At 41.0% G+C, this 24,609-nt stretch overlaps 3 protein-coding genes and 1 long non-coding RNA gene across 4 annotated transcripts in view; all 4 read right to left on the bottom strand.

The window, feature by feature from the left end:
* LOC126372600 (uncharacterized) overlaps positions 1-24,609 on the bottom strand; it is a 209,997-nt gene that overhangs the window by 157,025 nt on the left and 28,363 nt on the right. The window lies entirely within an intron of this gene.
* Positions 777-3,390, bottom strand: LOC126372450 (uncharacterized). Its single transcript, XM_050018218.1, has 2 exons — positions 3,216-3,390; positions 777-2,929 (listed from the first exon to the last, which is right to left on the bottom strand). Exons 1-2 carry the CDS (start codon positions 3,305-3,307, stop codon positions 853-855), a joined length of 2,169 nt encoding a protein of 722 aa, XP_049874175.1. The 5' UTR covers positions 3,308-3,390; the 3' UTR covers positions 777-852.
* Positions 3,659-8,684, bottom strand: LOC126372472 (beta-alanine transporter-like). Its single transcript, XM_050018253.1, has 7 exons — positions 8,482-8,684; positions 7,948-8,143; positions 7,132-7,390; positions 6,590-6,839; positions 5,576-5,961; positions 4,265-4,443; positions 3,659-3,985 (listed from the first exon to the last, which is right to left on the bottom strand). The coding sequence occupies exons 1-7, from the start codon at positions 8,682-8,684 to the stop codon at positions 3,659-3,661; spliced, it is 1,800 nt and encodes a 599-aa protein (XP_049874210.1).
* Positions 11,693-21,498, bottom strand: LOC126372504 (uncharacterized). The gene is made up of 9 exons (XM_050018301.1): positions 21,297-21,498; positions 19,879-19,992; positions 18,472-18,591; positions 17,850-17,998; positions 17,122-17,283; positions 15,780-15,886; positions 15,126-15,237; positions 14,508-14,658; positions 11,693-12,768 (listed from the first exon to the last, which is right to left on the bottom strand). Exons 1-9 carry the CDS (start codon positions 21,453-21,455, stop codon positions 12,568-12,570), a joined length of 1,275 nt encoding a protein of 424 aa, XP_049874258.1. The 5' UTR covers positions 21,456-21,498; the 3' UTR covers positions 11,693-12,567.

Below are 24,609 nucleotides of genomic sequence, written 5' to 3' on the forward strand. Positions count from 1 at the left end.
GTAGGTACGTAGTTTAATATCGTCAAAAAGGAAAACACAATGAAAATTATAACAAAAAATAAATTATATTTACAAAAATTTACATTAGGAATTATCAATCAAAATTACAATTACCAATCAAAATTACAATTACCAATAGAAATTATCAATCAAACGTTGTTCAGCGTGGGTTAATAAAGATCATAGTAGATCATTGGTTGCATCACATAAATAAAAGTGTTAGAATATTTTCTCTGATAAAGAATCAGTCTTATTACTTTTTAATACATTTTTTTTTAATTAAGCGATATTTTTTTGAAAAGTACTAATATACTGCTGCTAGGAAATATGAATGTCTGGACTGAAAGCACCAAAACAAAAAAGGGTCCTGCTGGCAGTATAAAAATTTTGTAGATTTATTTCTTATAAACTAATATTTGTTTTAAAAGAAAACGAAGATAATCTGAAGGTACTAATGCACCGCTATACAGGGATATACACCAATGGTCTGAAGACCTTCAAACCACGGAGGGTCCTGCTGGAAATTAATTCAAGTTTTTTGTTTAACTGTAAAGGTACTATTATTTTTCTTACACTACTCGGAAGGTACTAAATATTACGAAAGTGAAACTCTGGTTGTCGATCGAATCAGACGAAGGGTCCTGTTGTGTATACGGACATAAGCTAATTTCTAATAGGTTTTAAAAATATTTCAGAAACATTTATCAAAGGGATAACCTGAGTCATGCACAGTTCGTTTTTAATTTAGGTTGTTTTGTAGTAAGATATTTCAAACATTGTGTAACAGAAACATTTATAATCGTAATAGGAATAAAATTATAATACATTTCTAATAATTAAACCAATGTTGTTTTATTCTTCTAGAAGTTTTTTGGAGAGGCCAAGATTGTTCAACAGGGCCTGGGGTGAAGGATCTCGTCCGCGGAACCTTCTGAAGACTTCACTCGGGTGGCACGCTCCTCCATAAGCTAAAAAGGTGTCTTTGTACCTCTTGCCAACAGCTAGAATGTCTTGGTCTCCCTCTCTTGCTTCCTCAAACGCACTGTAGATGTCAGCTGCAATCATTTTCGACCACAAGTGACAATAATATGCCGCCGCCCACTCTTCAGAGAAGATTTTAGTAAATGACAATGGATGTGAATCAAATTTGTAAAACGGCAGGGTGTGGTATTTCGGCCACATGTCGCGCACTATGTCCCGCCAAAAGGTCTTTTTCGAGTGCAGTTCGAAATCCAGTCGAGAGAGATACAGTTCTTTGCATAAATTATAGCCAGCCATGTGCTGTCTGACATTCTTCAAGTTGTTCATGATATCATCTGGCAGAGATTCATCTGTCTTGTAATGGCCACTGATTGCCCGTATTGTATGAGGATCGTGGAGCCAATGTACCATGACATGTCCACAAACTTCTGCCGCATCCCACTCAACATTGGACAGACCGGCCACTTCAGAATAATTAGCTTTGGTTAACAAATGGCGGAGTGAATGTCCAAATCTATTGAACAGGTTTCTGACTTCAGTGAATGTCAGCAAAGAGTTGACTCCATCAACTGGAGGTTGGAAGTTGAAGATTAATGCAGACAAGGGCTGAACTGCTGTTGAAGTGCATTTGTTTCTAATTGATATATGCCAGCCGGCATCATCATACACCCGTATCTTCTCGTCTTGTCGCGCGTAAGGGTCCAGGTAGAATCCAGCCAATGGTCTGTTACTCGAGTCGTCAAATACGTCATAAAACTTCACATCTTTGTGCCATGTATGAACATTACTTCTTTCAACTATTTGTACTTTAAATAGAGAACTACACAAGTTGAAAAGACTGTTTATTACCTTGGGCAGGGGGAAGTATTCACGAATTTTGTTTTCGTCAAAATTGTACAATGACCATTTTTGCTTCCTTTGCCAGTAAGGGACGTCCCAGTGTTCTAGTTTTGTATCAAAGCCTCTTTCTGCAGCAAATTCTTGTAGGACATCTATTTCAACATCTTGCATGGGTCTGGCACTTTCAAGTAAGCTATCAAGGATGTTAGTTACATTCTCCATCGACCCTGCCATTTTTGTCTCCATGCTCATATCAACAAATGTGTCAAAACCTAGAGCTTTAGCTTGGTCCTGTCTCAATGTGCGAATCTTTTCCAAATGTGTGCTTGTTTCAAAGTCTTTGTTGCCATATCCTGAACATCTCTGCATGTATGCTTGCCAGACATTCCAGCGTAGATTTCTATCTGGACAATATTCTAAGAATGGTTCATATATATGAGGCTGTAAGGTGACCTTCCAGGGGCCCTTGGTGGCATCATTGTTTACAGACATGGCCTTTGCTAGGCTCTCTGGGAATTCTTCCATAAATCTGCTATTATCTATTGTGCTGCTGAAAACTTTAGTTGCAACATTTACCTTTTCACGGAAGACTTGCCTTTCTTTTTGCAATTTGGCTAAAGTGAGACCCAGTCTCTCTTTTTTAATTCCTTTAACATCCAGGCCGTTTAACTTGCCTTCCAGAATATATTTGTCTAAAAGCCTCTGCTCTTCATCGGTGAGTTTTTTCAGGCGATTCTTTTCATCTACAGCAGCTTGGAAGATAGGGATGCTGTTAAATTTAGCTGATCGGGCCTTGTGAGCTCTTTCGTGAATTTGTATGTAATTTTTGGTTGGCATCAGTGAGCTGTTGCCAAGGTACAATGTTTTTGCCATGCCCCATGTTAATTCTAATTGGGTGTCAAGTTTCTCTAAGGGCTGAAAGACTTCATTAAATGCATTTTTGCATTTTGCAGCCGACTGTTCAACTTGCCTCACCCCATTTTCATACTCCAAGCTTTGTTTGCTAATAGCAGCAATGCATTTTTCAATTGTAAGATCATTGAATTCTGGCAAACCATTGTCTGATAGGAGTAAATTGGCGTCTCCATCTTCGCCTATTTCTGGGATCCTGAAAACGAAAAGTATATATTATACTTTTATATTGTAATGGTTAATCTTTTCTCTTATAACTTTTTGCGTCTCAAATGTGTGCAAATTGATATATAATACGAATAGGTTAGTAGATTATATTAATTGTATATAAGCAAGTACATCAAAACATTGAGCGATTCATCAGCAAATCGTTAATAAAATAACCTGTGATTATTATAGGGATTACAACACAAGTTACAGTAATGAAAAGTTTATATTTTAATCAAGATAGGAACAAGAATCGGAAAATCAATGATACTTACAAAACTACGTATCCAGAATTACGTTTGCTCTGGTACAACTGTCTTTTCACATGTCGCGTTATTACACTAGTGCGAAAAAACGATATAGCCATATTTATTTCGGATAAAACTTGTATATTTTATAGTAATAAATTTATTTCATAATCCGAAATATAAACCGCACATATGATCTTGACAATTGATTGACTGATTTGACTGACAGATAAAAAAATCAAATCACAGACAAGATGTTGTTTTTTTGTTACATTGATGTCAAAAAATAGCTTTGGATACATACGAATGAAGACAAAATAAAAAAAGTTAAGTAATATTCCTTGGATTTTGAGTATTTTATACATTGTTTAAAGTGAAATTCAAAACATTAATACATTTATTTAATGTACAAATAAATATAATTTTAACTCTAAACTTAAGAATAATATCAGATCAATTACATTTTATTGTCATTTAATAGCAACAATAAAGTCAACTTTTTCGTGTTCTTTCCCAGCAACAGAGGCATCGTTTTCTAAATTCACATTTACCATTTGACAAGTGCAGAGAGCGGTACAAGATTGGTGTTCTAATTTTACATCATTGTCTTTTTTTGCCCTTGTTTCCTTAACGGGTGGATTGCAGCAGAAATCTGTGTCAAGGCCCATTTTCTCTCCGTCTTCCAAAGTTTGTGGTAGATGTTGATTTAAAGTTTCCGGTAGGAGAAGGCTTGCTATCCCACCAGCTACTAAGAGTGCTCCCATGATGATTAGAGGTAATACCATTATATCTGAACCCTGTAGAAGAAAATTGTTAAAATACTTTTATTATTATTGCTTTTTATTATTATATGGATATTATTATAATAATTTGTCTTCTAGTAAAAGTTTTTGTACAGTGAAGGTATGAAATTACTATTCCACAAACGATTAATTAGTAGTAAAACGAGTAGTATATAGTGTTTGTTCGTCCTTCGAGCCGGATCGATAACTCTTTAGACTATGGTTTCCTTTATTAGATCTTTCTATTGATTTAATTTAATTCTCATTAACTCCAAAGATCTTCAAAGATCTTACCAGATAATTGACAAGCGGTATGAATATCGGCCCGAGCATGCCGAGAACTGAACTGAGACTCATCCCGAGGCCTCTCACCACTGTGGGGTACAATTCTGACGCCATCAGCGGCAGTACCACGAACGATGACGATATGCCCATCTTGCCCACACAGTATAATGCTAGGGTGACGTAAGTTTCTGTAAAAAAATGTTTATTTCTAAGACTTTCTAAAAATTACTACCGAAAAATAAATCAACACTATCTGTAAATATTTTCACGTATTCGTGACGTTTAACGAAGCTGTTATACAAAACGTAACATATCATCACGCCAAAGGGGGTAGGCAGAGGTGTATAGTAGAATAGAATATAAATATTTTATTATAAAAGGGCGCCATAAACAAAAAAAGGCAACAACATCATATCAAATTTCCACTACTTAAACAATTACAAAAAAGCAAGACGGATGTTTGTCGAAATGATCATAAGGTGGTGGTGGACGTCCTGAGATAAAAGGGTGACGCACGAACATCGTGTTCTTAGAATTAGAATAGAATTAGAGTGTACATAAACAAATATTATCACAAAGGAAGATATTAATGTAGGTATAACTAGTAAATAAATGTAAGTAGTAATAAGTATAAACAAATACGAATTCCATGAATGTGTATTGTGTAGTCTGTTTGTGTTATACCTATCTACCGCGCACGCTGCACCCCGAATCTAGCTCGGTCGGTTAGTATACCTATAAGTACACTCATTTCTCGCCAGCTATGTTCGAGTCCTATGTTTGTGTCCACGATGTTTATAAAGGTGCGTATCCCAAAATATTGTACTTACCTTTATAAAATTATAAACCCCGGTTCGAACTCCGGTACCGGACTTGCACCAATGAGTTATTAATTTACTTATAGAAAGAAAGAAAGAAACATTTATTATTTAGGACACCACAGACACGGATTACATATATATATATATATATATATATATATATATATATATATATATATATATATATATATATATATATATATATATATATGACATTATAATGACATCACATCAGAAGTCAACGCACACACGAAATATTTTCTATATAGAAACATGGAAAACGAATTTATCTGAAGTGCACTTTTCACTAACATAGTTGGTTCGACCATTATAGACGGCAATACGGCTCACCACCTGTCACATTGGTCTAACAGAAAAGCACGCTGAGACCTCTGACTACCACAAAACCACAATTGGGATATAGTAGTGAGCTTGTGTTATGTAAAAAAAAAACTATTACCTACTCGTTTAAGTCATAATCCTAGTTTCTTCTACTTACCGTGCTGAACCAGAAAGGTGGTCAAACAAGCGACTCCACCGACCACCATGCTCATGCAGAGCGTCCACCGTCTCCCAAGCCTCTCCATGGAAGGCCAGAGGAACAAATAAGTCGGCAGCTCCACCACACCAGCCAGGAAGAAGTTCAAAAACTCATTCCCACCGAGAACTGGAGCATAGTACGACAGACCGACATATACACTGGTGTTCGTGAACCATATGAAAGTAATGATTATGGTCTTCTTTCTCAAATTTGGCGTCCTGAAAAGGTCCATGATGCCATATTTTCTGGACTTCTCCTTCTCAAGATCTTGTTTTAGCTTGTCCGATTCGTATTTGCGACGGAGATGGACCATGTAGTTAGCTGGCAACGATTTGCCGTTTATCCTGCAGAGCAAATAACATTTTATAGTAGCAAAATAGGGAAAGTCATTAGGAAATAATATTAATAATAACTTTAGTACACAAAAAATTGTACATAAGTACTTAATTTATTTTATTTTGAGTTTTGTTTTAGTTTTATTTAATTTAATTTTTGTTTTGTTTGATTTTTTTTCTGTACTTAACTGTTTTGTTTATGGTGTAGGTAAGTATATAAAGTTTTTCTAATTATACCTTTAGTTGTAAGTATCTGAAGTTGCAGTAAATGTAGCCATTGTAGGATCTAGGTAGGCACTCATATGATTCAATATCTCGACAAAGAACGCTGCGAGATAAAAAAGCCTTCCATCCATTTACTTTACACAAGTGGTTAAAAATTATTTCTCAGCTAGGTATTTCAGTCAGTAAATTAAAAAGTTTTTGGTACTTACGAGAATATAACATTCATCGAATATTAAATTTGAAAGTCGCGCTCTGAATATTCTATAGTTGTATCGTATTATTAAATAAAGGAATCTCTGACTTTAACTTAAAAACCACGCTATTGTCAGTGTAGCATTTTAGATCCTGTCTTTCCATAGCTAATTCTTTCACTTCTAAAGACACGACGCGACGTCGCCAAATAATCATTTACCTGGCCATATTCTTCAAAATTACTTCAGCTTTTTCGAACTGTCCTCTAGCAAGCAGCCACCTGGGGCTTTCAGGCATGAGCCACAGGTAGAAGAAGAAGCAGAGGAACGGCAGCGTGGTAGCCAGCGCCAACTGTCGCCAGTCTCGCACCAGGTAGACTACTCCAGCGAGGAGGATGAGGCCCAGAGAATAAGCGATGTTGGAGAGAATCGTGCAGAGCGTTCGACAGCGAGGACCGACCAGCTCTATTGCTGAAATTGAAGAGGCACAATCAAAGGTCAGCTGCTACATAGTTCGCTGTTAAGAACCTTTTGATCTGGCTGTAGGTAAGTTCACTCGATTTTATTTGTAGAGGTAGTTTCGAGGTAACTTGTTCCAGAAACATACTGTAACACTTGAGATATGTATTTTATGTGAGGAAGTAAATTCATGCTAAGTTCAATTACAACTAGATTTAACTAAAAAGGATGTTTTAGTCGTGTTTTGTAAACTGTTCATATTAATAATAGTCGGATAATTTAATTCCAAAAAGAAAACTCTTACCCAAAACATAAGGCGTGGCCATAATAGCAGGCACAGTAAACCCAACTCCGATTCTATAGATAGCCCAAACGACATAGTTCTGCGCAAACGCCGTCGCAACTCCGAAGACACATTCGATGAGCAGGTAGATGAAGAAGGAAGGTTTTCTTCCGAGGGTGTCTTGGAGGTAGCCGAAGATGTAGTTGCCCACGATGCCTCCGGCTGCTAACAGAACCAGTCCAAGGGTCGGGTAGAAGTCTTTGTCGCACACCAGGTTCCACTGAAAGAGGAAGATAGCATATCACTTCACTTCTGTTTAACAATTGTTTGGACTATGTCGGTAACTTTAGTTCTTCTACGGATCTCCTCGTTCCGGAGTCCATCACGCAGAGAATGTGCAGCCCTTTCCATCGCCCGTTGAGTGATCTTGAACATTCTTATGAGGTCCATGGTCAAGGACTATGTCTCTGTACCGTAGTCATCACTGGCAACACACACTGGTCAAAGACCTTGCGTCTTAAGACTGCGGTATTTGGGACGAGAAGAATGCCTAAGCTTTCAGAACTCTGTCCAGCTGAGTTGGATTTGTCGATTGGTCTCTTTATCGAAGTTGGACTTACCTAACCGGACTATTTGTTCTAGGTATAGTCGTCGACAACTTCGAGTGCAGTCGGTTCATCTTGTCCATGTTCATATTAAGGCTCATTTGTTTGGAGACTACTAACGTCAGCTACCATTGTGATTAGATCTTCCTGGGTCTCAGCCATTTTGACTATACCATCGCGTCGGCGAAACGAACTACGGACTAATTTTAATCTGTATGTCTGTTCTACTCACCTCAGTAACTACAGTATTAGGATGGATGGTCTTCTCATATATCCAGCCATGGGCACAAGGGACGATCTCTGCTGGAGCTTCCCTCATCAGGGCGTCTTCCAAGTTGGGGTAGTTCTTCACCAGGTCACTGTAGTTCAGGTTGTACATGCTGCATTCAGAGTATTCCAACGCTTCGTTCTTTAGCTCTAGGGGTATGCTGGAAGAAGGAAGAATTAGGTATAACATGCATAACATAACCAGCCTATATACGTCCCACTGCTGGGCACAGGCTTCCTCTCAATCAACCAGAGAGGGTATGGAGCATACTCCATCACACAGGTGTTTTTTACAAAGACACTACACATTGACACTATCGAACAAGCGCATCCGCGTGTGTGACGTCTGACGCCATACGATTAAAGACTAAAGTAAGACCGAGGGGGTTGAGGTAAACCTAGTACAGCCGCTGGTGGGGTGCACACGTAGTATTATTCCTTATTCAATGACTTTAGGAAGCAGCTTGAGGTCTATCTGGTAAAAAACCTAAAAACCTACCTGAGATTCTTAACGAGTCCAATATCCTGGAGGTGTTCCAACTCGGGCACGCGGCACCAGTGCCTTGCGTCTGCGGCCATGAACAGCTGCGCGTACGCATGGAACCCGCACGGCAGCACGGCTGGTAGCAGGATGAAATACACCACCAGCTTCTGGTAGCGCCCGAAGGTGCCCACGTCTTCCAGGATCGCGTCGAAGTCCATCGTATTTTGGGGGTCTTGTGGTGACAAAGGAGTGAGAAGATATTGATTTAAAAGTTGGCCTAGATCTTTGAAAGGAACAGGCACCTACGGTATACTCTACTTACCTGAATAACGTTTGCGGAGAAAGAAAAACGAAACGTTTTTCTGAACTGATCTGACCGGGAATCAACTCCGGAACTTTTTGTTTGGTGGAAGTGGTTTCTAGTATCTACACCATAAACGGCATTTCTTGCAACGAAAAAATGGAAGAAAATTCTGTGCGAATCAGTATAGAGTTACCGTTCTATATAAGTACACTCTTATTAATTATTCTATGCCTTCGGCTGTAACTATACTAAGACCTAGATAGCTACCCACAAAATTATATAAATAAACGACCTCACCTTATTAAGTCACAATGAATTCTAAATCACTTGTGCACATGAATGGATATCCCGTCTGTCCAGGGCAGACTGGCCGACTGTCTCGGAGACCCGAAGCTCTTCACGGGACCCCTTACTGCTACCGGTGAGTATAGAGGGTGATATTTTTTTACAGATTAGGGTAAAGAATAAAGAATACCACGGTAACTCTCTGCCCGGCACCAGTGCGTATCGACTTTACCCCCTTTGAGTCGTACTTTACACAGACATTACACATTGACGTTATCGTACAAGCGCTCATACGGTTGAAGACTAAAACCAAACTGTGTGGCTAAATCTAGCCACTGGTGGGGAGCGGATAGTTGCTGTTCTATTTCGTATTATTCCTTATTCCTCAAATGGCGATGGGCAGGATACATGATGAGGTCTAAAATAAAAAAAAGTGGAGAAAGGACTTTTCTTTTGGTTTTGACATGACATTGTACATTTGCCACAAATGGTCTTAACTTCTTGGCCGGACAAATGGAGAGCGCTGAGGGCTCTCACCCAGTACCCAGTTGGGTGCGAATCTCGGCTCAGGACGTCGTTTTGAGAGGATTATATTTGTGGTAAGCATTGAATGAGGGAAAACGTCGACAACGTAGGCGATGCTAGTATGGGTATAAAGTATGAAGCATACTCCACCATGTTGCTCTATTTCGGGTTGGTGGAGAAGAGTGATGTGCCGTTTCCGGGGATATTCCCACTTTGGTAACATTCACGGCAGATAAAAGGTGAAAAAAAAAATATACGAAAAAGCGGCCAGTATCCTTACTATTATGAGGAGCTCGGTGGCGCAGCGGTTAACGCGCTCGGTCTGCGATTGTTGAAGTTAAGCGACTTTCGCAAAGGCCGGTCATAGGATGGGTGACCACAGAAAAAAAAAGTTTTCATCTCGAGCTCCTCCGTGCTTCGGAAGGCACGTTAAGTCGTTGGTCCCGGCTGCATTAGCAGTCGTTAATAGCCACCAATCCGCACTGGGCCCGCGTGGCGGTTTAAGGCCCGATCTCCCTATCCATCCATAGGGAAGGCCCGTGCCCCAGCAGTGGGGACGTTAATGGGCTGGTGACGATGATGATGATCCTTACTATTAAAGAGTTTTTACAACAGGAATATTCCCACTTTGGGAAAATTCCCGGGAAAGGCACATCACTGGTGGAGAAACACCTGACTCAAGCCAATTTACATAAACACAAGCTCACGACTATACCCCAATTGGGGTAGCGAGAAGTGCATCGCAAGATGAACAAAATACCCACACCTCACCGAACTTTCCGTCGACGTGATTTGTGGCCAATTGAGGAAAGTTCATTTTACGTAATTACATGACGTGTTCAGCTGTTATAATCCCTAACGGGGTGGGTAGAGCCACAAATACTCAGAAATATCTTATAATAATACTTACTTACTTAATAATTTTCTTTATTTACGGACAACAATGGATCCAAATAGTTTCGACTTAAAAACTATATTAGTACTGGAATGCTACAAATTACAACATACATTAAGTGCCTTATGATCTTACGCATGCCTTCAAAAACTATTACCTTCACAGCGAAATAAAAAAGTTGAACTTGCTGTATGCAAATAGGATGCGCGTGGGCAATTATTCCATTACAGTTGCGCAGTCAATCAATTCGATTAGCGTGATTGGCGGGCGAAAGGACGCTCCGTGCTACAGACAAGGTCACAGCTGGGAATCCCATGCGGTTCCTGCCTGTACAGTCGTGAGAAATATCATGTACCCACGTTAGAACCCTGTCGCACTATCAAATTTGACATTTAATGATACCTACTGGTTAAATTTTTCAAAAAAGTTAATGTGACATGGTTTCAAAGTGTAAGTATACATATTAGTACTCGTGACCGTACACTACTGCTTCTTTCTACATAACAAAGGCATAAACGTCATTCAGCCTACTTCGAAGACGTTTTTTAAATCATCCCCCTAGCATTATCTCGTTTTTCACAAGGTCCGGTTTTTTTACAGAAGCGGCTGCCTGTCTGACCTTCCAACCCGCGAAGGGAAACCCAGCCCAATACACCGCCGAACATTTCTCGGAAATGTGGGTTTCCTCGCGATGTTTTCCTTCACCGCTGAGCACGTGATAATTATTTATGTTCTAAACATGAATTCGAAAACAAATTCGACATAAGTACATTGGTTTAGAGGGCTGTGAAGACGTTTGACGTAGAAAAAAGACTACTGCGTGAAAAGCAGAAATCTCTTTTTTTCCTGTGCCTTTCCTCTTACCATTTTTCGCGGTCCTGTGCGTACTCCGGCCAGTCCCTGCGGCAAGCGAAATATACATAGCAAAGACATTTTTATAACATAGCAAAATATTTTATTGCACACACAGATAATACATACATACATAAACTGCCTATATACGTCCCACTGCTGGGCACAGGCTTCCCCTCAATCAACCGGAGGGGGTACGGAGCATACTCCACCACGCTGCTCCAATGCGGGTTGGTGGAGGTGTTTTTACGGCTAATAGCCGGGACCAACGGCTTAACGTGCCCTCCGAAGCACGGAACACACAGATAATACAGAAATACAAAACAACCAAGAAATGGAAAGAGTACAATCAAGTAACATTAAAATTAATAAGTTTTCAATATTCTTTATTTGCATAGGTAGCGTACTATGATGGTGAACAAGTTGGTAAGTTACATAAAATATGAGTTTCACATCATAGACCCTTTCGGGCACAACAAAATACAAGTTCCAAAAAGAGAAGGAAGTTTTTCAAATTGTAACATCAGTATCATTTAGGTATTCACTAATGCTGTAGTAACATTTATTAATTAGAATTATAATCGGAAATCAATAGGCACAGAACTCACAGGTGTCCGCCTAGGTATATATTATCTATATAGCTTATCGTTAGGAGATATAAACATTTAATAAATCAGCTGATAAAAAAAATACAATTATTATTATAATTAAAACACATAATAACGGGTTCTTACCGCGTTTAAATGGGGATATGAGACTCCCGATATTTCGACACTGTTGCAAGTGCCATGATCACGGGATGACTCTTCTCTCGTCACTCTCGTCTTTCGGCACTTGCAACAGTGTCGAAATACCCGTTATTATGTGTTTTAATTATGATAATAACCGCGTAAACTTAAAACAATGCACACTTATTATTGTTTGATTTTCTTAAGTTTTAAATTAAAATGTTTTGTCATTATCACACATAGAGCTCCGTGTGGAGGTCCGTGTTGCTCTATGTTATCACAAATTGTCAAATTTTGTCATACCTACAAGAACATGGGTAGTTTTTCGAATAATATCGGAATTCTATATCTTTACATTACCGTGGACTCAAAAATATCCTAGAATATAATACATTCAAAAACCAGTTATTAAAATTTTTGAATGACATAACTTATTAAGTATTCATTTATGTGACGCCAAGTTTTCGCCGCATTTTTGTAGATCTACCCATCTAAGCTTGGAGTATTAAAATCTAAATCTCGTGGCAAATCTTCCGGTACCACGTAGGGTCACTCTTGGCGTAATTCTCTGACCGTCCCTCCTTGTTGTTGTAGTGGAACTCTGATACTCCTCGTCCGGGCACGCCGTTCACCACGAACTTGCAGAACCTTTCCACCATGCGAGCCTCCCAGTCCTTCGACACGTAGTGGACTGCTTCATACTCCACTAGAACCTGTGAGGGCATTTGAGTTGTTTAAAATAAGAGGTGCACGATATTTAAGTATATATAAAACAACCGATTTAAAACGTAAGAAAGAAACATAGTCACAACCTGTCGCTTTTATGAAGACTTTTTTTTAGTTTGTCGTGTATATTATGTAAGGCCGGTTTAAAACCATTTAAACCAATCCGTTTAAAACCGAAATCAACCATTTATTTCGGTTTAAAATGGCCGCTGTTGATGATTATGTTTTTCTTGATTAAGTATAAATACATTTTCTTGATTTTATCGAGGTAGGGATATAACGGAGTACCTACCTAAAAGAGAATTTTTGAATGTGTAATACCTATACTTACTGTTATTGATACTAATAATTTAGCGTGTTTAATTCTAGTTGGTCCGTCGTGAGTACTTTCTATTGATATACTACTAATTAAAACGAAACATGAAGTCAGGTGACCGACAGAGGGATTGTGTCCTCTAACATGATGGACTAATGTTATGGGCGATAGGCTGATCCCTTATCACCATAAGGTTCATCATATCCAGCTTAAGACATCGTATCAACAGTGGCTGCAAGTTGTCTTTGATTACTTGTGGCTCTGCCCACCCCATTAGGGATTACGGGCGTGAGTTTATGTATGTATGTATGAAGTCAGGTGACCAAAAATTGCTTATAAAGAAGTTTAAAACACAATTTTTTTTATTGTTGGAGTTTTCAACAGATTAAAACGATTTTTTTGGGGTTTAAAAAGGCGACATTTTGTTTAAAACGTTTTAAATCGGTTGTTTTCGTCATCATCATCAGCCCATTAACGTCCCCACTGCTGGGGCACGGGCCTTCCCTATGGATGGGACGGGAGATCGGGCCTTAAACCATCACGCGGGCCCAGTGCGGATTTATGGTTATTAACGACTGCTAATGCAGCCGGGACCAACGGCTTAACGTGCCTTCCGAAGTACGGAGGAGCTCGAGATGAAAACTTTTTTTTTGTGGTCACCCATCCAATGACCGGCCTTTGCGAAAGTTGCTTTACTTCGACAATCGCAGACCGAGCGCGTTAACCGCTGCGCCACCGAGCTCCTCTAAAAACGTCGGTTGTTTTTATACTTAAATATCGTGCACCTCTTTTTTATATGACTGACACCCCTATTATAACCTAACCTACTAAATCCCTCATTATTTATTTTCTGTGCTAGCAACACAAATTGACCGATGTAAAAAGCTAAGCTTTAAGCTTTTTATAGACCCCTCAGCGCTCCCCATTTCTCCGGCCAAGTAGTCAATGCCATCTGCGGCAAATCTACAATAAGTCACGTCAAAAAAAAACAACAATTGCGGCAGTAAGAGGAACATTCGTCGCTAGAGAAACTTAAGTAAGCACGCTTCACCGAGCTTTCTGTTACACCAACGTGATAGGTGGTGAGCCAACATTCAAATATTTTTCTTCTCAGACGACGCCCTGAGCCAAGGTTCGCGCCCTCAGGCCTGTTGTCTTAAAACGTTGTACCGGGTGAGAGCCTTCAGCGCTCCCCATTTGTCCGGCCAAGTAGTTAATGCCACCTGCGGCAAATCTACAATAAGTCACGTCAAAAAAAGGGGAGCCAACTGTGTTAGAGAAAAAATAATAACTCATTGGTGCAAGTAAGGTATCGAGATTTCAACCGACGTGCCCCATCTTTCGGCACGGCACTTTCTGTTAGACATGATAAAAGTTATGAGATGCAAAACTCCCAGCTCGCTGTCTTACCTGCACGGTATAAACCTCGTCCCCAGCCTGGAAACTGAAGGCATAGTCTCTTGGTGCCGTGCCCTCTTCTCCGTGCTGATGCAGCTTCAAGTCCACCCATTTGATAGGCAAGATCTTGCCGTTAGCCAGGGCTATCTCACCCGCTTCGAACCTGGGAAGATGTTAGTATATGTGTAAAATTTCGACTACAGCGATGGAAAGTCTATACTATAGTCTTACTTATAAGCTTGCTTGCCTTTGTATATGTTAATTTCTGCTATATTAATTAATAAGTAACGGTCTGCGATTGTTGAAGCTAAGCAACTTTCGCAAAGGCCGGTCATAGGATGGGTGACCACAAAAAAAAGTTGCTCCTCCGTGCTTCGGAAGGCACGTTAAGCCGTTGGTCCCGGCTGCATTAGCAGTCGTTAATAACCATCAATCCGCACTGGGCCCGCGTGATGGTTTAAGGCCCGATCTCCCTATCCATCCATAGGGAAGGCCCGTGCCCCAGCAGTGGGGACGTTAATGGGCTGATCATGATGATGGGACCTCCGGATCGTGAGCCCAACGCCCAACCACTGGACCACGGAGGTCGTTCTAAGTATAGTATAAATGTGTCATTTGGCAGTGACTTACACGGAGGCTGTGCAAGGTTGGCAGATGACGCCAACGCTCATGCTGCTGCCGTTCTGCAGGAAGATGTGGTGGAAAGCGTACCGGTGCATCAGGCTCCAGTCGCGTCTGTCACCTGCATGAGACAACACCTTGCTTAGGTTAATTCATAACTCTTCTTCTATCGTGTGGGTTGTGAGGTGGATGACCAACCGCCTCCGTGGTCTAGTGATTGAGCGTTGTGCTCACGATCTGGGTTCGAATCCGGGTGGGGACATATCACGAAAATCACTTTGTGATCCCTAGTTTGGTTAGGACATTACAGGTTGATCACCCGATTGTCCAAAAAGTAGGATGATCCGTGCTTCGGAAAGCACGCTAAGCCGTTGGTCCTGGTTACTACTTACTGATGTAAGTAGTCGAGCCATGTCAGGGGCCTTTGGCGGCTCAATAATAACCCTGACACCAGGGTTGATGAGGTTGGTAATTCACCTCACAACCCACACGATAGAAGAAGAAGCACTTAGGAGATGAGGCCGGCACACATTAAGATTAATCATATCCAATGGAATGTCCGGGGTGTGCAAGGAGGATAGAAGTGACAATTTGGTTCCGGCCTTATTGCTAAAGAGCAATTTCTTCCAGGCCGCCTTTGGGTATTTTTTACTATATACTCACCGTAGCTATGATCCCGGAACGAAGGTAGCGTGTATTCAAATGTCTCTCCTTCGATATTGAACTCACACTTCAGCACACCGAATTGTTCGTAATGGGACTGGTGAGCACTGTGGATTTAAACAAAAGTTATATTTAACTACTTCCCCAATTTCTCCAAAAAACACCCACTCTCTCTCGCACACTCACCCTCGCACAAACACACACACACACGCACGCACGCACACACGCACGCACGCACGCACACACACACACACACACACACGCACGCACGCACGCACGCACGCACACACACCCTCCATCTCCAATTATATTTCTTAGCTTTAACTTAAACACGTATACTTACATATAATTAATGTTAAGACATCCGTGATCCCGAAACACAGGCTCTGGCTTATCTCGGGCGCCAGTCTCCCCTCGTACATACCCTCTAATTGTGCATTATTTTATGTAACCCACATAAAATAATGCACAACTGTACTGTACTTTGTGAAGAATAAATAAAAAGATCTTTTTATGTATTTATTATTTATATATTTATATAGGTACTTAAGTACCTATAAATAAATAATAAAGTAAATAATAAATACTTGATATAATTATCTCCCTAGCGTTATCCCATGTTCACGGGGTCCGCTTACCCGACAGAATTCAGTTGACAGCACACGTCAAACGGTTTGCATACCAGCGAGATACCTTTTTGATTCGCCCGGGTTATTCATTAATTTACTCATTCTTCCTAAAGTTAAAAGCTGTCAACCATCCATCCCTTTCCTTTTCGGCGGATAAGAAAATGACAGGTATAACTTAAAGTAAATTTGGGAGGTGTCTGCAGGAATCGGGGTCAGTAAGTGTCTTCAAAAAAGAAACATCCTTCTGCACTTATCCCAATTTGTAGCTCAACCCTTCTTCTCTCGTGTTGGTTGTGAGATCAATGACCGATCTCATCAGCCCTGGTGTCAGGGTTACTATTGAGCCGCTAAAGGCCCCTGATGTTACTCATGTAACGACTATATACATACCTACATAAGTAAATAATAGCTGGGGCTCAGGGTTATTATTGACGCGAAAGACTCCTCATGGCTCATGTAACGACAATTATTTACAGCAGTAACTGTTAACCGTGCCTTTCGAAGCACGGATCATCTTACATTCGGCAATCAGGTGACCAGCCTGCAATGTTCTAACCAAACTAGGCATCACAAAGTGATTATGTCCCCGGGTTTCGAACCCGGGACCTCCGGATCGTGAGCCCAACGCTCAACCACTGGACCACAGAATATGCCGTCTCACTAAAGAGGCTGTTTAGTATGTTTTGAAGAAAACTTAAGTGTTGAGTGCTCACTTCTTAAGGTCCTGGAAATACTTCCTGCTCCACTTCTCCCGGGCGATGGAGCGGATGACGGTGGGCGGGTGGAGATCCGTGTCGTAGTCGAAGTAGTCGGTGGTGGCGGTCCATTCTCCACTGAACTCCACCTGGACTACTTTCTCAGGATCATTCTGATACCTATAGAGAAGAACAGGTTACAGGATTAGGAATTAGTAAAATCCAATCCAAAATTGCAAGGGGGTGACCCTAGATCTGCGCCTTACCTTGTCCAACGCCTGTCAGTGGCTGTGCGACGGGGCAATGTCGCTAGTGTAATGGGTTCGTTTGGACCAGGTCAGATTCAGAACACTTAAACGCCTAGTTGACATGACGAAGTTACGTATGTTTCTGATTATGAGTTTTGATTTTATTTTTATTCAAAAATTTAATAATTGTTTTATTTAAGAGGTAACATAAGTAGTTACATTTTGAATCGTATTTTTTTACATAACGAACGTCTCGTCCGCGTAAAACTACTGCAGCTTCTCACAACCTGTATAGCCGGGGAAAAGAAGCTGCAAGAAAAACCTCGGCACGGGGTCGTAGACGTCCTTAAAAAAAACGGACAATATTGTTATACAGTTTAGTAATTGGGCTTCCTAATACCAATTCGTCTATGTGCTTGAAATAATCCTACCCTATTATTCTATTATTTCTAAGAAAGAAATTTTTAAGTAGTCATGAAAAAAAAAAAACCTCCTTACCACATCTCCCCCTTGTATGCCACGGTCCACCGCTCCATGGGTTCTCGTGGCGTGATGATCAGACCCTCGGCTCCGAACGAGAACACGTCAGCCCCAAAAAGTACCGTGTCTGGCAGCTTCTTGCTGCAAAGGAGGCCTTTGCCAGGCAGCTGGAGGAAAAGGGTGATGTTAACACGAATGTACAGAAGAGCTATTAAAATAGGCGATTTATTTTTCTCGAAGTACCTAATTACAGGTAAGTGACATCGTCAACGAAAACTAAGGGGGATGATTCAGCTCATTAATCTGAGTTAATATCAAGTGAAAAAAATAATAATAAAACTAAAAAAAGTGAATTTTGTGACGGAAAATTCCACTTGACATTAACTCAGAATCATGGTCTAAATCATCCCCCTTAGTATTCGTTACGATGTCACTAACACCCTGTATATTAATGTAGACTGGAAAGTCCAAAAGGGATAAACTTGTTGAAGGCCAATTTAACATTTTTGAATCTACGTTATTTCGCAAGGTGTTATGGCTGAGGAGAAGAATTTAGAAAAACAAACCTTCATAACTTTACTCGATTAGGAGTTAAATTCACCTGTATTATGGTGTCACTCACCACAGAGAAGGTACTCACCCCAATATAAAACAGTCCATTGCACATGCCCATAGGCCGTCTCTCACAGCCGGCTATCACGTAAATACCCTTATCATCTTCACTCTTCGTCGCTGATATGAAGAATACTGCGTCAAATGCCTGAAAATGATCGATTTATTTACCAAGTTCATTTGATAAATAGGTACAGAGTAGTTCAACTGGTAAGACTACTTGGTAAGACTACTCGGTAAGACTACTCGGTAAGACTACTCGGTAAGACTACTCGGTAAGACTACTCGGTAAGACTACTCGGTAAGACTACTCGGTAAAACTACTCGGTAAGGCTAGTCGGTAAGAATACTTGGTAAGACTACTGGGAATAGGGGAAACTAACACGGCGCGGCGCGGAGAGGGATTTCATCGAATGTGGTCGACATTCCTTCTCTTCGAACCACTAGATTCGCTTGCTCCTTCATTATGCGAACCGCTTAAGAATGCAATTCTTTTCTGAGTCATTGTTTTCCGATATGTATAATTTGGGGTTTTTCAAGGCAAGACGCACTAATTGGGTGTTGTTGTACTAGGTTGGGTGTACTAGGTTCAGGATAAATTATGAATTTCTGATTACTACTTAAATAAAGACAGATCTAAAGGTTACTAAAACATTCTCTTTTTTTTATTTATTAACTTATTTATTAATTTTAATAAAAATTCAATAATAAGTGCGCCATTTTGACACTTTTTTATGACGTCACGGGTTGCTTTTTCGTACAAATTCTGTAATAATATCGTGTTTTGACGTTTAATAAAAAGTAACTGATTTCACTAGTTGGAAACTACCCTTAAGGGCACAACCTTTCTGTCGGTTTTTACGACATACCCTGGAAGATAAGCAGCTGAAAGTGTAACATATGGCAAATAAACGTACAAAATTCTTGCATATCAGGACTTCGTGTCAAAAGCGGCTGCAAGTTGAGTTCTGAGGGGTTAAGACCACACATAAGAAATGCATGTAAAAAGCAATATAGGAATTTGACATGCGCGCAAAAGTAAGTTGAGAAATTACAAATTGCATACATACATAAACTCACGCCTATTTCCAACCTGAGTAAGCAGAGACTATGGAATTCCATTTGCTTCGATCCTGACACACTTCTCTTGCTTCGTCCACATTCATCAATCGTTTCATACACGCCGGTTCAGAGTAGATCGTACTAAACCTTTTCTACGGACATCTCCTTTTGGTCAATGTACGTCCTTTTTGGTCCTGCCAGCCTTACCATCAACCTTCGAACCTTCAAATAGCAATATTGCATTTTAGGTGAATTGCTTTGATTTGGACTTTTTATCCCCCTGATTACTTCTGCGTCTGATGATGGTGTCCACTCCATTACGAGCGTGGCTTTATGTATGAAAGAAGTAACTAATGATGTTCTTTTCTGTCACCTTTTCATGGTCACTCAACACCTGAGCTTTTTCCATTTCGGCAGGTCGCGAGATGGCCTTCACACCCTGCCCCGCACTTCCGTCCAGACCCGCTTCACGCGTCTTGTTGCCATACTGAAGAATAAGACATTATTTTAGTGGCTTAACAGCCTCCGTGGTCTAGTGGTTAGAGCGTTAGGCTCACGATCTGGAGGTCCGGGTTCGATTCCCGATGGGGACATTGTCGAAATCACTCTGAGACTGTCCTTTGTTTGGTAAGGACTTTTCAGGCTTGAATCACCTGATTGTCCGAAAAAGTAAGATGATTCCGTGCTTCGGAGGGCACGTTAAGCCGTTGGTCCCGGCTATTAGCCGTAAAAACACCTCCACCAACCCGCATTGGAGCAGCGTGGTGGAGTATGCTCCATACCCCCTCCGGTTGATTGAGGGGAGGCCTGTGCCCAGCAGTCAGACGTATATAGGCAGTTTATATAAGCATAACGTCATTGCCGTAGAGGCAAGGCCTCTGTGGTCCAGTGGTTGAGCGTTGCTCCGGAGGTCCCAGGATCGAACCCCGGTGGGGACATGTCATATCACTTTGTGATCCCTAATTTGGTTAGGACATTACAGGTCAGTGTTCGGGAAATATAGGAGGAAGTACATAAAATAGAACAGTGAAATGAAACAAAATCTCTCCGTGATCCCTGGTTTGGTTAGGACATTACAGGCTGATCATCCGAATGTCCGAAAGTAAGATGATCGGCGCTTCGACAGGCGCGTTAAGGCGTTGCTCCCGGTTAACACTTACTGCTGTAAGTAGTCGTTACATAAGCCATGTCAGGAGTCTTTGTCGTGTCAATAATAACCCTGACACCAGGGTTGATGGGGTTGGTAATCCACCTCACAACCCACACTATAGAAGAAGAAGACTAAGGGTGGTATTAATAAACTAATCTCAGCTTCGAGACTGCCCTCAAGATCATGTCAATATGACAGTTCTTATATAAAACAGGGACTTGAGCATGATCTTGAGGGGAGTCTCAGCTGAGATTAGTTTTAGTCAATAACATAAACTGCCTATATCCGTCCCACTGCTGGGCACAGGCCTCCCCTCAATCAACCGGAGAGGGTATGGAGCATACTCCACCACGCTGCTCCAATGCGGGTTAGTGGAGGTGTTTTTACGGGTAGTAGCCGGGACCAACGGCTTAACGTGCCCTCCGAAGCACGGAATCATCTTCCTTTTTCGGACAATCAGGTGATTCAAGCCTGAAAAAACCTTACCAAAAAAAGGACAGTCTCACAAAGTGATTTCGACAATGTCCCCATCGGGAATCGAACCCGGACCTCCAGATCGTGAGCCTAACGCTCTAACCACTAGACCACGGAGGCTATTAATACCTGGAGTTTATTAATACCACCCTAAATATACAACTTACCTTTCTAAAGTAATACAGACAGGCAAACAGGCAATACTTCAAATAGTACCATTTTCCGGGCACTGAATAAATACCAAAGATTGGCTCAGGGTCTTTTTTCTTCACCGCATATATCACCAAGATGATGACGAACCCGATGAAGTAGATTGCACAGGACATGGCGACAACGAATCTGAGTGCCAACTGATATATCAGCGATATAAAAGTATAAATAGATATTTAGAACGATAAAAACACGAATATTGGTGATAAAGCTGATTGCTGCCGAGTCTAGTCAATAATTAAAGGTTTCGGTGAAATATAGATAACTAATAAATCAATAACACACACACAACAGTCTCCGTGGTCTAGTAGTAAGAGCGTTAGGCTCACGATCTGGAGGTCCGTGTTCGATTCCCGATGGGGACATAGTCGAAATCACTTTGTGAGACTGTCCTTTGTTTGGTAAGGGTTTTTTTTGAATCACCTGATTGTCCGAAAAAAGTAAGATGTCTCCGTGCTTCGGAGGGCACGTTAAGCCGTTGGTCCCGGCTATTAGCCGTAAAAACACCTGCACCAACCCGCAGTGGAGCAGCGTGGTGGAGTATGCTCCATACCTCCTCCGGTTGATTGAACGGAGGCCTGTGCCCAACAGTGGGACGTATATAGGCTGTTTATGTTATGTAATAAATCAGTAAGGTATCTATATAAGCGATCTTGACATTTTCGAGACTGGGCAAATTTTATTACATAAGACAGTGGAGACCCTAGCAAAATATTTAGGTGGTGCAAGACCTCAAAGTGGCACCCCTCAGCCCCTCAAAATACAAAATTTTTCGATTCATTTACGGCCACCGAAATATACCAATTTAAATCATTTAAAAATGTTGTTTACGGCCACCCGGTATGAGTTTTTTGTGGCCGAAATCTATCCCGATGAAGTCTTAGTTGTCAGCCAGGGTGACAAATTATATTACATAAGACAGTGGCGGCCCTAGCAAAATATTTAGGTGGTGGGAGTCCTCAAAGTGGCACCCCTCAGCCCGTTAAAATACTAAATTTTCGATTCATTTCGGCCACCGAAAATTACCTATTTAAATCATTTAAAAATGTTGTTTACAGCCACCCGGTATGAGTTTTATGTGGCCGCAATCTAACCCGATGAAGTTTTAGTTTGCGGACAGGGTGAACCAGTAACGGCCTCCGTGGTCCAGTGGTTGACCCTTCTGCTCACGACCCGGGGGTCTCGGGTTCGAATCCCGGTGGGGACAAATCACTTTGTGATCCCTAGTTTGGTTAGGATATTGAAGGCTGATCACCTGATTGTCCAGAAGTAAGATGATCCGTGCTTCGGAAGGCACGTTAAGCCGCTGGTCCCGGTTATTACTTGCTGATGTAAGTATGTAGTCGTTACACGAGCCATGTCAGGGGCCTTTGGCGGCTCAGTAATAACCCTGACACCAGGGTTGATGAGGTTGGTAATCCACCTCACAACCCACACGATAGAAGATTAGGCACTTGTAGATCTGCTTGCCCCATACTTAGGCCGGGCTTCCACTGACGCGGAGATGGGCGGAGAAGAGCAGAGATGTGCGGATTTGACCAATCACAGCGTTCGAGAGAGCGAAAAACGAAGACGCTCTGTCACTCTCTCCCTCACGGTGATTGGTCGATTCCTGCACAGCCTTACGGGAGTGAGTTAATGGCCCCGATTCCTGCAGACACCTCCTAAATTTACTTTAAGTTATACCTGTCATTTTCTTATCCGCTGAAAAGGAAAGGGACGGATGATTGACAGCTCTTAATTTTAGGAAGAATGAGTAAATGAATGAATAACTCGGGCGAATCAAAAAGGTATCTCGCTGGTATGCAAACCATTTGACGTGTGCTGTCAACATAATTCTGTCGGGTTATTGGCCAATGTAAAATTTTTAGACGGTTCTTTTAGATTTGTGCTTAAAATTGAAGTGTGTTCCATAAATTTTGTGCTTGTCGATTACCCGTCCCTTTCCTTTTCGGCGGATAAAAAATATAAAAATATAATTTAAAAGAAAATTAGATGGTATTAACAGCAATTAGCACCAATATTTATTTGTATGTTTTGTATTGTTAAAGAAACTACTCGTCTACTTTCAACACAGTTTATTAGAAAAAGTTGACTACTTACTCAGTTCCTCTTATATACTTACCTAATATAAATTACATTATTACAACAATTTTGCAGTCGACATTATTGTCCAGTCGTATATTATTAAGAGTTACACCGTGATATCCATGATTCATAGGAGTATCTTTCGACTGTTTTGATTCTGTGGTTCTCAATAAATCCTTTTTTATCTTTTGCACGAAGTATTTCAAACTCGCGTTCCTTTTAAAGCCTTTTTTTTTGACGTGACTTATTGTAGATTTGCCGCAGATGGCATTAACTACTTGGCCGGACAAATGGGGAGCGCTGAAGGCTCTCACCCGGTACAACGTTTAAGACAACAGGCCTGAGGGTGCCCAGTTGGGCGCGAACCTCGGCTCAAGGCATCGTCTGACAGGAAAAATATTTGAAAGAATTAATCAACCCTAGTGGGTCGATATCGATAAGCGCTGATTGAGGGAAGTCGTCGACCAACCCGGCGGGGTCGGTATCGGGGTTCTGAAGTGTTTGGTGTCGCGAGCTTAGCTGCCTCTATGGCTAAAAAGCCTTTTAAAGCCAAAATGATTAAGACATAAGAATAAGAGTGGGGACGTCCACTTCCGTAGCTTCCTCAGCAGGGCTAACATGTGCAATGTGATAAAATTATCGATCGATTCGATAATTTTGTTTTTCCCTCTAACATGCCTCTTAATTATTTAGAAGATATGAATGCATGGGATTAACTGTCTGAGAACAGATATTAGGCAGCTAAATTACTCAATTGTATATCAATATTTTATGTTTATTTTTATTTTTTTTAAAGAACGTCTAGGGCCCTGTGCCGAGGTTTTTCTTGCAGCTTCTTTTCCCCGGCTATACAGGTTGTGAGAAGCTGCAGTAGTTTTAGGCGGATGAGACGTTCGTTATGTAAAAATTGACGATTCAAAGTGTAACTATGTTACCTACTGAATAAAGATATTTTTGAATTTGAATTTGAATTTGACATGGCGTGACACGTGATTTTGTTCGTATTTTGACAGAACCACTCCCCGATACCGACCCCGCCGGCGTGGTCGACGATTTCTCTCAATCAGCGTTTATCGCTATCGACCAACTAGAGTCGATTAATTCTTTCAAATATTTTTCCTCTCAGACGACGCCCTGAGCTTAGGTTCGCGCCCAACTGGGCACCCTCAGCCCTGTTGTCTT

The sequence above is a fragment of the Pectinophora gossypiella genome, chromosome 14 (genome assembly GCF_024362695.1).
Source record: "Pectinophora gossypiella chromosome 14, ilPecGoss1.1, whole genome shotgun sequence".
Lineage (NCBI taxonomy): Eukaryota > Metazoa > Arthropoda > Insecta > Lepidoptera > Gelechiidae > Pectinophora > Pectinophora gossypiella.